Source organism: Aptenodytes patagonicus, chromosome 11, assembly GCF_965638725.1.
Source record: "Aptenodytes patagonicus chromosome 11, bAptPat1.pri.cur, whole genome shotgun sequence".
NCBI classification, from domain to species: Eukaryota; Metazoa; Chordata; class Aves; order Sphenisciformes; family Spheniscidae; genus Aptenodytes; species Aptenodytes patagonicus.
The window spans coordinates 2831811-2844333 of NC_134959.1; the positions used below are offsets into that span (position 1 = coordinate 2831811).

Consider the following 12523-nt stretch of genomic DNA (forward strand, 5'->3'; position numbering starts at 1 on the left):
AGCAAATTCAGTAACGCTTGTTGTGTAAAGCATTTACTCTAAGCAGTCTTAGTTACATCACCCTAGGCATTTCTAAACAGGTCTGTAACCTGTTAAATTCTCCTCCGTGGTAACTACAGATTGTAAAGAAGGATGAGTTCTCCACAAAATGCAACCAGACAGATCACCATCGGATGTCAGGTGGAAGGCAAGAGGTAAGAGTGCTTTGCCAAGAGTCTGCATTAAGGCTGCTTGTATGTCCCCTTTCTGAAGATAAAGCATTGCTGTCTTACCTAAGATGTTGGCCAATGTTGGGATCTGGGAGGTGGTCTTCTGCCTTTTAATTTCTGTATATCTGAATGTACATGAAAACCCAGGCTGGTAGCTTCTGGCTGATTTACTACAATCTTTTTTAAGTGAGTAGAATTGATCTGTGACTTGAATCCAAACTTAAGGTGGCCATTTGCAGGATCTTGAGGAACCTCTTCTGTACTTGCCAAGGTGTGGTTTAAGGATCCAGTATATGGGATCAAATTCAGCGTTACACCTGCAGAATGTCTGGGTGGAGACCCTGTGCCTTACCTCCGTGCGTAGCAGGGTGTTGGAGCAGGCTGTTATGTCCATCCTGTTGAGCAAAAAGCTGTTCTAAGCAGTTCTGTGTGGCAAGGTGCTCTTTGAGCCCCCGCACCCTTTTTCTTCCTGTGCTGTGACACCATTCCTGTTTGATAGCAGGCCTGTCCAAAGAAAGACAGCAACGTGCATTGTACTCCATGCAACACTCGCCAGACGCTGATCTCTGTGGTATTGCTGTCTGTATAATTAAGATCTTTCAGACACAGGCCTAATATTGAGTACCAGCTGCATTTGAATACCTGCTTGTCAGTGGGGCACCTTTCTACTGCTTGTCATCTTGGTGGAGGGATTAAAAGCTTCATTTGGTTGTTTATCCCGTGTCTGTGTCAGCTATACCCAGCAAGGCAGATTCCTGACTCAGACTACATGTTTTAAGGTGCAGGTATAAATGTCAGGATGAAGAACTTCAGCTAATACCTGTTCCAGGTAGTGGCGTTTGCTGCCAGCTAGTTAAACGTGACAAATCTGATACTTCAGTTGCTTCTAACAAATGCTTTAAAAAGTCTGTCTACTAATGGGAAACAGCTGGGTGAAAGGTTTAGTTAAGTGTTTTCTGGTTCTGTAGCAGATGAGAAATGCTTTAATACTTTCAAAGCACTGCGTTAAGTTTGCGTGGCATTATGGTAATTGGAGGATCTGGTTTTAGAAGATAAAGCAGGTTTGGAATATCACTTGGTAGGCTGCAATCTTAGTGTCAGCTGTTACCATGCTAACTCATGATAGGGTATTAACTTGTCAGAGCTGGTGTAGAGGTACTTCAGGAGATGTTTTCAAAGCACTCTTTGGATTTAGATGCATCAGTATTAAATCAGCAGGATTTAACCTCCTAAATCTTCAGTGCCTTGAAAAGCTTACCTTTTTATGTTTAACATGCCAGGATAGAGCACAGGAGTCAGCTTATGGGCACACAAATGAGGTGCTGCAAGTTAAGTCAGGATGTAAAGAAACATCAGCTGCTTTGCAGTAACAGGTGACGCTTATGCTTTTATTCCGAGGAGGCATATTGGTCCTACCTGTGATTTATTTGAAGGGAAGCATGTTTATTGTGTGGAGTCTGGCAAGTATAGGGCAGTTACCGTTATCACTACTTGTTAAGCATATTTCCAAGCCAGCTCTGTAGCAACACGTGCTTGTTCCCAAATCCAGCCGTGATCCTCTGTCTTTGGCAGAGCATATGCCCTCTCTGTGGCTCTGCCAGTGAATCGTGCTGACGAGGTGAAGTCATGTTGGGGTGCGTCACTGTCGCAAATGAAATGCCTTTATCTTCCCGCTTTTCCCTTCTCCTTGTGCTGCAGGAATTCCGGACGTGGCTAAGGGAAGAATGGGGTCGGACCCTGGAAGACATCTTCCATGAACATATGCAAGAGCTCATCTTGATGAAGTTCATCTACACCAGCCAATATGAGTAAGGGCACCAGCTCTTTCTAGGTATTGAGGCTGCTGCAACTTCAAGAGCACGTTGGATCATTTGTTCCAAAGATGGGGTGCTTGCAATGGGCTTTAACAGCCAGAGGAATGTTCTGTCTCTGCAGGCTCTGTGCAAAGATATGGTGAAGCACAGTGCTTTCCAGTTGTACAGAGAGATGAGATGTAATGGCAGCAGTAATAATAAGGTTCCAAGTTCTTTACAATAACTGTGCACAGTAAGATGGTTTTGAGTTATTTAACTGTGTTTAATTTGAAGACAGAGCAAATACCTGTGATCCCAAGGAGTTATCTGCTTATTATCCATATTAGTAAGCAATATGCTTTGTAGTGCGCTAGGCAGAAATCAGACAGTCCCTGAGAACTTGAGGGTTTTTTTTAACCGTCACTCCAAACTTCTAATAGCAGCCACCTTGCTGTAGCAGATGTTTAACTATGCTTCACTCTTTGGTCCTCCGGAAATCCCAGGGAGTGAGGAGCTTTACTGTGACCTTGCTGCAGGAGCCTCTTGGTGTGCTAACAAGGACTGGTAGAGAGAAATGAAGGGAGGGAGTGCTTGCATAGGCCTAAAACGAAATGTTAAGCTTGTTGGTATTGCTGAAAACACAGATCCCACCTCTCTTGTGATGACATCCCAAAGCTGCCTGGAGGAGCAGGCTGCAAACACATTCTTTGTGTTGAGGGATTCTCTCTTAACCTCTCTGACCTTTTGGTTTTTGCACAGCAACTGCTTGACATACCGACGCATCTACCTCCCTCCTAGCAGCCCTGATGACCTTATAAAGCCAGGTCTTTTCAAAGGAACGTATGGGAGCCATGGGCTGGAGATTGTCATGTTGAGCTTTCATGGAAAGAAAGCGAAGGGGACTAAAATCACCGTGAGTGCATTTTTCTTTCTCTCAGATGCTTGTTAAAGTATTCTCTTCTTGATGCCATGGATCTCTGTCTGGGAGGTAGTCAGTTGTTGCCATCCCAGATCCTGTTCCTTGTGGAGATTGGTGGCATTGGGTGAATCTTAACACGTGCGGAGTAGCTAGAACCTGCTCTGCAAAGTTTCTCATGAGGCCACCTGACTCCCCCTTCCTTTTGTCTCCCTTCCAGCTGCTTTCTGTAAGCAGCTGGTAGCAGGTCACTGGAGATCACTCACATGTATCTGAGGAGCAGGTACCAAATGTTGGCAGCTCTTCACTGAAGCCAGGCTAGTGAGCTCCTTCCTCTCTTCAGGGAGGGATTCTGACAAAATGCAGTTGCAGCTTTGACTTTCTTTCACCCTTGCAAGTACAGCCTGGCTCGTAGCTTTTGATTTAAAATTCTGTTTCTGGGAGGGGGAAAGCAGAGGTGACATAGACAGCTCAGGGAACAATGAAAAAGGTCTGAGGGTTTTTTTTGTTGCCAACTTGGTGATTGTAGAATAGGGTGCACTAAGTAGAAGTCAGATGATGAACGTGGGGAGGATACAGGTCTGAACTCTGTAGCACCCTGCCTCTGCAGCCATGCTGTTCCTTCCTGTCTCTAGGGAGATCCCAACATCCCAGCTGGGCAGCAGACTGTGGAGATCGACCTGGCGCATCCTCTGCAGCTACCCGACATCGAGAACCTTCGCGATTTCAGTGAGCTCTCTCGCATCGTCCTGGAGGTCCAGGAGCAGGTGCGTCGGGAGGAGCAGGAACAGGAACACCAGCAGGAGGAAGAGGACTGCTCCCAGCAGGCTGCCTCCCAGCCTGCTGCAAAACCCCTGGGAGGAGAAGGTGCCGAGGGGGAAGAGACTGCAGCTGGGGCGGCGGGGACGACCCAGGACAAGGCACCAGCTTCCCAGCCCTTCGTGCTGCCCATGGGAGTCATATCGAGGAATGAAGACTATCCCCGGACCTGCCGAATTTGGTAACGGGGACTAGTGGTTTTATAGCCTAGTTGTGCCAGACACTTTTTGAAACGGAAGCGGGGGAGTCTTTGAGGCGTGTTCTGTATTTGCTTGCCCCACATGCTTGCCATGCGGATCTCCCAGCCCCTTGTGCTCAGATTTTCTACCGCTGCTGCCCTATCTCCCACACTCTCGTTTTCTCCCTCTCTTTCTTACCACGCTGTCATCTGCCATCCCACTTCCTTGCTAGATTTTATCCTGTTAATTCTAAAGCTAGCACCTCTCCCATATTCCACCCTGCCTTGTTTTTTTTCTGTTTTGTTTCCCAGAGCTGCTCAGCTAGTATATTTGGAGATCTGTTCAAGCCGCTTCCCGTTTCTGTGTGTGTCATTTGTGTTTCTTGGCTGTGGGACACGGTGCTCTCTCCCACCCCTCCCTGGCCTCTGGTGCCTTGGGGCCAGCTCTGGAAGGTGCTGAGCACCCTAAGCAGTAGGTGCAAGTATGCAGAGAGCCTTGTTGAATGGGACCTGGAGTCAGTGAAGCAGCATACTAAATGAAGTGTGGAAACAGAGCCCAAAAGCTGAGGCTTAGGCAGGTGACCTTCAGCCGAACATCTGTGCTCATGGAAAAACCTACCAATAGCTGGTTAATCCCAGAAGGCCCCTGCTGTCACAACCGAGTTGTGTTTGAATAAAACCCTGCTCCACCTGCTGCTTGCTTGGAGGTTAGGCTGACCTTTGCTCCTCCCCAGCTCCAGTTAGATTCTTCTTTTTTTTTTTAGGGTTTGCTTTCTCTCCCTTCCCCTGGGTTTTGTTGCCAGGTTTGCCTCTCTGGTTACCCTCTCAACATGCCTTTCCTTTTCTGTGAGGATTGTCTGGGCCTGGGTTGATCCTTGAGTTGCAGAAGTAAATCTCAGATTGATTACTGGGCTGAACTACAGAAAAATTCAGCCTTGGTGTGCAGGTGCTAATTAGAATAGCCAAAAGCAGCAACCTCCAAATAAGCAATGGAGAGTTTATTTTCTTAAAATGGTATCAACAGTATTTTGTGCTGTGTGATGAGAACTGACTGAATGCAAAACTCCCTTGTTCTGTAGCACCTGGCGGTGTGCTTGACAATGGCTTGATCATAGTTTTGTGTGTGGGTTTTGTCGTGTTGTTTTTTTTTTTTTTTTAAATATTGGGTAATTATGGCTGTTCTCCCATCTTTTTTGCTATTCTTCTCTCCTTGCAGTTTTTATGGGACGGGGCTTATTGCTGGCCACGGCTTCACCAGCCCCGAGCGAACGCCAGGTGTTTTTGTTCTCTTTGATGACGATCGCTTTGGATTCATCTGGCTGGAGCTGAAGTCCTTCAGTCTCTACAGCCGGATCAAGGTCTCCTTCCAGAACGCTGAAGCGCCTTCCCGTGAGGCTTTTGATGAAATGCTGAAGAACATTCAGTCGCTGGCTACTTGATGGGTGATTGGTGATGGACAGGGCTAGGGGTTGCAAAGGCTGCTGCACTCCCCAGCCAGGGCTGGGATGGGGATTCCTTGCTCTCGGTACCTCTGAATAAAAGCATGCACTTTTAATAAAGCCTTTTTACCCCAAATGTACACATCCCGGTTAAAATACCCATGATTGCCCTTTCCTCCCTGCCACCCTACACTGCTCCCTAGCAGTCCTTGTTCCCAGTCTGTAACATAGCTTTGTATAGCCGAAGGGATCCTGCAGAGGAGGAAATAGACCTTTCTTATTGCAAAAAGAATGTATTGGAACAAAAATAACTCGAGGTCAGAGCTGGATCAGAAGAACATCTAATTGACTGGATGGACACAAGCCCTCTGCTCTGACCATTAGCAGTCTCCTGTGGAAAGAGCTCTTCTTCAGGGAGGGGACTCATTTAAGCCTTTGCTGCACTCTAGGCCGATCTATCCTCCTGGGAGACTTGCTTTACCCTCCTGAAAACCTGCGCGGTCCACCGCTGCAGACTGGCTGGCTGCTTAATGATAAATTGCATCAGCAGTGACAAAGCACGTCCTCCTCTCCAGAAACCTTTCTCTGGGTACAGCGTTGTCAAGAGGGGCTGGTGTAATACCTGCATCCTTGGCTTAGTAATTGGAGTGGCTGGTTTCCTTTTGAGAAATTCCCCCAGCTTGGCAGCAAGGGGAGGATTCCCACTGTAAATGACAGCGTGCGTAGTGTTGCCCTGGCTTCTGGAGCTTAGTGGATGTGCTGTCCCTGGGACTCCAGGTCTGGGCATCTCCCTGAGCGTAGAGGAGATGATGATTCTTTATTATAGGAGCTGGGTATGGGACTGGAAATGAGTGTAAACTGCAGAAGCCGGTGCTTTCAGAACTGGTTTTGTACCTGAAAGGTTCACCTCAGATCTTTTAAAATGGGCCTGAAAATGTAAAGGAAGGAGAAAAAAGAAAACTAACTGTGAAATAAATCCAAATGCAGCCTACTGACTCCTGTCTGTGATGGGCAGCAGAAGGTGCCATGTGTTGCTGATACTAATGTGACCCCAGTTAGGTGTCATTCTTGTATCAGGTTGCCCTACGCAGTCTGAAGGAGCGACGAGGGATTCTCCTAATATTGCTGTGGCTTGTTCTGGCGCCTTTTATGGTTGGTGCTGACAGGTGGGTGCTGCTGCTCCACTTGCAGGACCCTTCTGTTCCCTTTCTAGTCACACTTGTTTCATCCCAGATGATTGCTGCTTCCTCAGAAAGCTCCTGGGCTTAATTTCTTCCCATGATACCTGTGTTCTGGCAGATCTGAGCTCTACTGGGAAGTGTGGGCTGCAGGCGAGGAAGCAGATTCCCCATAGATTGTCCTATGCAGGAAAATCCTGGCCAGTGCTAATCTACAGACTGTGAGTTGTGCTATAAACCATCAGCATTTGCATCAGTGCGTGTTGTTAATCCTGTGTAGGAAGAGATGATAGGGACCCCTGTGTGGAGAGGAGAGAGCTGTTTGTAAGGAAGCTCTTGTTACAGGCAAAATATATCCTTTGTTGCAGTTGCTCTCTGGCTGTGATGATAAACTCCAGGTTTCTCCTCTTCCCGTTACCAGCCGGATCAGTGTCTAACAAAACTCTGCCTTTACATCTTGTTCAGGTTTTGGTTTGTAAATGTGTCCGTATGTGTGTTGTGCTGGGAAGATTCAGGCCCCTTCTATGGAGAAGTTTCAGTCACTGCCTAGTTTCACTGACTGCGAGCAGCTTTTATTCTCACTCTCACAAGGGCTTTTTGCCATTTCTGGCTCTTGAGCGTTCCCTCAAGCTGCGTGAGAACCGAGTCTCCAGCAGAGACTTTGAGCAGAAGGTCACGTCACTCACAAGATTAATTCCTGTCTCTTTGGATATAGTTTTACAAACCTCTGGGAATTTGAAGGTGATTTGGGGCACTTTTTTCTTTGTTTCCTACTGCTTTGTCAGTAGTGGAAAACCTGCCTCAGTGTTAGAGGTGAGGATCTGAAGTGCTATTACCGTTGTAGTGAATAAGCTATAAAAAGTAGGTTGTTTCTGAGCAGCCTGTTAGAGGTGTTCCTGTTGGCATCAGCAGAGGGAAGAGTTGACTTGGATCTCACCCCATCACGCAGGGCTGGGAGGGAGGAAGGGTGGCAGTTCTCTGAGCCTTGGTGTGTGGGCAGAGAGGTGAGCTGAAGCTAAAATGGGGCATCTCGGCCTTCTGCTGCAGCCGCCGAGCTGTGTGCAGAAGGAGAGCGTGTGCTTAATCTTGCAGACAGGTTTCCAGCTTGATGATGCAGATTTCTGGGATACCTGAAGCTGTTAGGAGTCTGTTCAGCATTTGGGTGGCCAGTTTCTCTTGGAGCTTGCTGTTAGGCTGGTGCAGCCAGTACGTTGGCTGCTTTGTATTCTCCCTAACAGCCTAAAGGGGTGAGAGAGGTCCCCTTGGGCAGCTGTTTCAATCGTTTGTCCTTAAAACCAGCACTGCTTCAGCTGCCAATGGATCCATAGTTCCGATTGTAGATTCCTCCTTCCTTCAGTGTCCCCACTCACCCGAAAAAATAAAAATCCTGAAGTTTTACATAACTGACTTTAATAGGTTTTGCTTTTTGTTTTTAAAGTAAGATTGAAAATCCAGACTATTGAATGCACTACAAGCACTTGGCCTGAGACCCGAGATACTGTTCCATAAGTACAGACGTTGACTCTGTAGCTGATCTCCTCCCTGTGACCTGCTGTGTTGGGTTGGCTGAGTGTGTAAAGGCAGTGTAGGTATGTTCCACTGCTGTGTCATAAAATCTTTTTAGTAGTTGTTACCTGCAGCTTAAATTCCCCTGGATATCGGGAGTCTGCTGGGGAGTGCAAACCCATGGATAGCAGATGGCCGGAGTGTTTTGCTCGCTGCTGAATACAGGTCTGCTTTGTCACCTGGGCGAGGACCTGTTGGTTGGCTGTTGGCACAGGTTGTGCATCAGCTGTTCTCCAGGCTAAGACGGTTCTTCTGCTTGTAGCTTGTCCCTTCTGAACCTTTTCAGTGGCAGTGTTAAGGGTCTGCCTTCCGAAGGTGAGACCTGCTTGGCTGGCTGGAGAGAAGGGCTTCGCAGAGGCTTGATGCCCTGCAGGAACTTTGCACAGCTCAGCTTTGCCCCTGTAGTAGCATCTTTTTATTTATAGTGTACCTGATTGGCCTCAAAATGTCAGAATGTGCTAGTCCTCATTAAAGGCAAAACTGCTGATACACCATGGCTTTATTCTGTCTAGAGCAAAGGCAATGAAAATAGCAAATTTTGTATTAATACTCCTCCTCTGCCTTCTCTTCTCACCTTCTGTTCCTCAAAGCCTGGCAGGCTTTTGTGGCATTTCAGAAAACTCCCTCTGATTTGGCTTTGGGTGAGGAAAGCTGTCAAGACGGCGAATTTGGAGAGACTGGCATAAATGCTCTGGGCGCTCCTGCGTCTTTGCTGGTTCCTTTGTGCATGGCTACATCAGTGCTTTCAGGGAAAAGCAGAATAACACAATGAGGAGTTACAATTCGCAGCTCTGAAAACTTTGGGAGAGGGGAAGGAACAAGAGGAGTGCAGCCAGAGTCAGTGGCAGGCATTTTGGATCTGAGCATCGTCTGTGGCCGAGGGGGATGTGACCGCAGCCCCGGTCCAGCCTTCCCTCGTGGTACCTGTGGGAAGCAGTGCCAACAGTACAGTATTTTGCTGTACTTGTTCATGTTTGGTACGGGCTGTACCACCTCCCTGTGCATACCCTGTTTGTTTCCTGAACCCTAGTTGTCCAGCTTGTTGGGATATTTCTGTGAGCTGTTGACAGGGATAATGTGTGGTGGTGCCTTGCAGATGGTGATAAGTTTCTGGTGCTGACGTGTCCTCGTCCTGTTCGGTCTGTAGAAAATCTTGTGGACAATTGGCTTTATTTCTTGACCCCAGATGGGTGGAAAGCGCTGGGGAAGACAGAAAACAACTTGTCAGGGGCAGGAATACTCTCTTGGCAGAAGCCTTTTGGGATAAAAAAAAGCGCTTGCAATTAGGTTGCAGAGCAGCATTGCCCCAATAGCCACAGCAGGACCTAGGGCTTAATTCTAGCTCAGGAGCAATAAGCAAGTGACTGGCTTACGTGCTCGGGCTGTGTGTGCTCCTAGATCGTGCTTTCTCTGTTGCCAGAACACATGGGTTTGGCCAGCTGGAAAACAGAAGCATCAAAGATCCTCATCCAGCCAGTTTGTTTGCCTTGGGCCTGATTGCGTAGCTATAAATGTGCTGTGATCAGGCGTTGTGGTTGTCGGAGACTCACTGCAGTCCACATGGACTTGTCAGGCTTTTTTTTTTTTTTCTCTTTTTTTTATTGAGGAGGAGGAAAAAGGACGGAATTACTCGTAACTTTGGCTGTCAGCTTCCCTCTGGAGTGAACAGTGCGGTACTGCCGCGGCTACTCTGGAATGGGACAGCAGAGGTCGGATGGCAGTTGGGAAACTTGTACTGGGGAGAAAGCAAATCACATGCAAGCTTGCTTGGAGGTGTAAGCTACCAGGAAAAAACTAAAATGCAGCTGGCTCAATGTTTACTTTTAAACAAGGATGACTTTTTATTGCTTTTTATTAATTTAAAACTAGTGGAATTTAATGGGAGTGTTGAGTGTTGTGTGGAAATGGGTTGTATAATCTCAAGTTGCTAGTTTAGGAAATGATAGTATATTAACTCTGTCTTGTAGCTGGTTGCTCACGTGGCCAATAATCTTCTGTTGTGTTCAGCTGCCAAAGGATTACGTGCTGGCCTTTGCGCTGCAGGCCAGATGGACAGCATAACTTACCAGTTGGACAGCGAAATATTTGAGATGTGTGATCAGGCGGTGGAGTGGAAGATAAGTTACCAAACTGTGAGTGCCACTGACCTTTTTTTCTTTTTTTTTTTTTGTGTGTGTGTGCACTGAATTAAAATGTACGGTTCTGGTTTTTGTTTGGATTGCAGTCTTTTTAATTTCTGAGGAAAAGAGCACTTGGATCAACTGTGTTCATTAGCTTAATTAAAGCAATCTGCACTTTTTTCATTGATTAATACTCCTACTTCCCCTAAGCAGGTGTACCCTGTTTCCATGTGTATTTTGCACTCGCCAATTTAACATGACACCGATGGATTTATCTGGGCATCTCCAGCAGGCTTTGAGTGTAAATAAGTCTCTATAAAGTACCCCGTGGTACTTATTAAAAATGAGGGCGAAACACCAGATCCCTGCTTCATCCAGAGGGTAGTGCAGAGGGAAAAGGTGAGCTTTTCTTTCTAAAATGCCATTTGACATCAAACACCTCGGTTTCATGCCACAAACACCTGTGTGGAACATAACTGTAGTTTAAACAACTCGCCTGCCCGGTGTGCTCCCCTGTCTGAGGGGTGGGGTTTTGCCCGTCCTTTTGTTCGTGGGTTTGAGGGGAACGGGCTGTCTAAAAGCCAGACGTGACTTTGCAACACTTGGCCTACTTCATCCCAGGTATCAAAAAGCTGAGCAAAACGTGTGCGTTACTTTTACACCCGATCATTGTTACCCAAGGAGCCTTTTCCAGTTTCAAATAATAAAAAGGAAAGTTTTGTGAACTTACTTCTGTTTGCTTCTTTTTTTTTTTTTTTTTTTTCTTGCTCCAAAGGAAAGCAGCGGGCGGGTTCCACCCTTCTGACGTGCAGCAGCCTGTCTTCCACCACGCGATAAGAATTAATTTTCCCTTGTTTGGGTACTCGGTGAGCAGTTAAACTGATTTCCTGAAGATGCGAGGCACGCACCCCCACGCCTCATGCTGCGAAATCCCAACTCTTTCCTCGTCCCTGTTTTCTGTTCTTCCCCCTGCATCTGCCACGCGCAGCTCCTACCCCGGGGTGCCGGCGGTGCCCGGCTCCCTCCCGCAGCAGATGCTGCGGCTGGCAGAAGTAACGACCTGAGCCCTGATGAAGTCTTTCTGCCCTCCCAGCCACAGCTTTCTCTTTCTGAAAGGAAGCATGTTTTTTTATTCTTCTTTCCACTTGGTCTGAAAGAGATCAGCTGGCACAAAACACGAGGGATGAGGAAGGGGATGCAGCGTGATGGTGTAAACCCCCTTCTTCATGGAATCGGGCTAAGACTCATCGGTATTTCTTACGCCTTTTTTCATGTTTCCCCACACACACCTTCAAATTCACACCCAGCTCAGATCTGAACTGCTCTCACTGCTTTTCTAAAAGAGTGATTATGTTGAAATGGGAGAATTTGTGGCGTGAGCTCAGCTGCCACCGAGGAGTCGTTTGTCCTCGTGCAGCGGGTCTTGTGTCTGATCGTGTGCCAGGACGTACGGCAGAGTCCCCGGTTCAGCGTGAATGGCCTGAGTCCTGCCTTTAATGGAGTAGATGTTGTGCTTCCAGTTATGCAACCCAATTCTGCCAGTAAGTTTATTGGCAGATCGTTATTTTTGAGAACAAACCTTGGCCACGGAGCACTAAACGACCAAAGTTCACGCGTGAACTTTTAATCTGGGAATGGCTCTGCCTTAATGCCGGTAGCTAATCAAGGCCAGAGTGCGCTGTTACAGCTCCTCGAGTGCAGTCCTCTGTGAATGTGCGACCTCTTCCATTTCTTCCCCCCCCCCCCCCCCTTTTTTTTTTAACCACCCATGCCTTCCCCTAATCCCAGGCATTCGTTTTCTGGTGCTAAAGGCACAATGACCCTACTCCTTTATGTGAAGTGTTCTATATATGATCACACAGTCGTTGAAGCCTCAGCGAGGGAAAAGAATAAAACATGTCTAATAAGCATGCAGTAACTCCTACCATATGTTTGGCCTTCGAGGAGCACAAATGTAGTTTCTCAAGCGGCAGCATTTCTGAATACCAACCACATGCGCCTCCCACATGCTGGCTTGCAACCCTCCCTCTCCTTCCAAAGAAACTCAGAGATGCGAAGGTTCGGTGCTGGGCAGCTCAACGCCTCCCGGAGAGGAGTGGGGCAGCGCAGGGCTAAGCCTCGCTCACCTCCTTCGGCAGAGCCCCTGGCCGAGGAGCGAGGAGGTATCTGTGACCTGGCAGAGATGTTCCTCAGCAGGTGGGTTCCTCCTCCCGGCTTGGTGATGGACGAACACCTTTTTCCATCTGCTAGGGGTAAAGTCCCGAGTGTCACAGCCAGTTACGGGCTGTTAACTGTGGAACAGGCA

General features: G+C 47.6%; 1 protein-coding gene across 3 annotated transcripts in view; it reads left to right on the forward strand.

Annotated features, from left to right (window-relative positions):
- The window catches only part of FBXO31 (F-box protein 31), a 28320-nt gene extending 17373 nt beyond the window's left edge, over positions 1 to 10947 (forward strand). For all 3 annotated transcript variants that reach the window (XM_076348972.1, XM_076348973.1, XM_076348974.1), the window contains 5 exons: positions 120 to 194; positions 1908 to 2017; positions 2762 to 2915; positions 3554 to 3918; positions 5132 to 10947. In XM_076348972.1, the coding sequence (XP_076205087.1) occupies positions 120 to 194; positions 1908 to 2017; positions 2762 to 2915; positions 3554 to 3918; positions 5132 to 5354 (927 nt within the window). In that variant the 3' untranslated portion in view covers positions 5355 to 10947. The remainder of the gene's footprint in view (positions 1 to 119; positions 195 to 1907; positions 2018 to 2761; positions 2916 to 3553; positions 3919 to 5131) is intronic.
- Positions 10948 to 12523: the final 1576 nt, after the last annotated feature.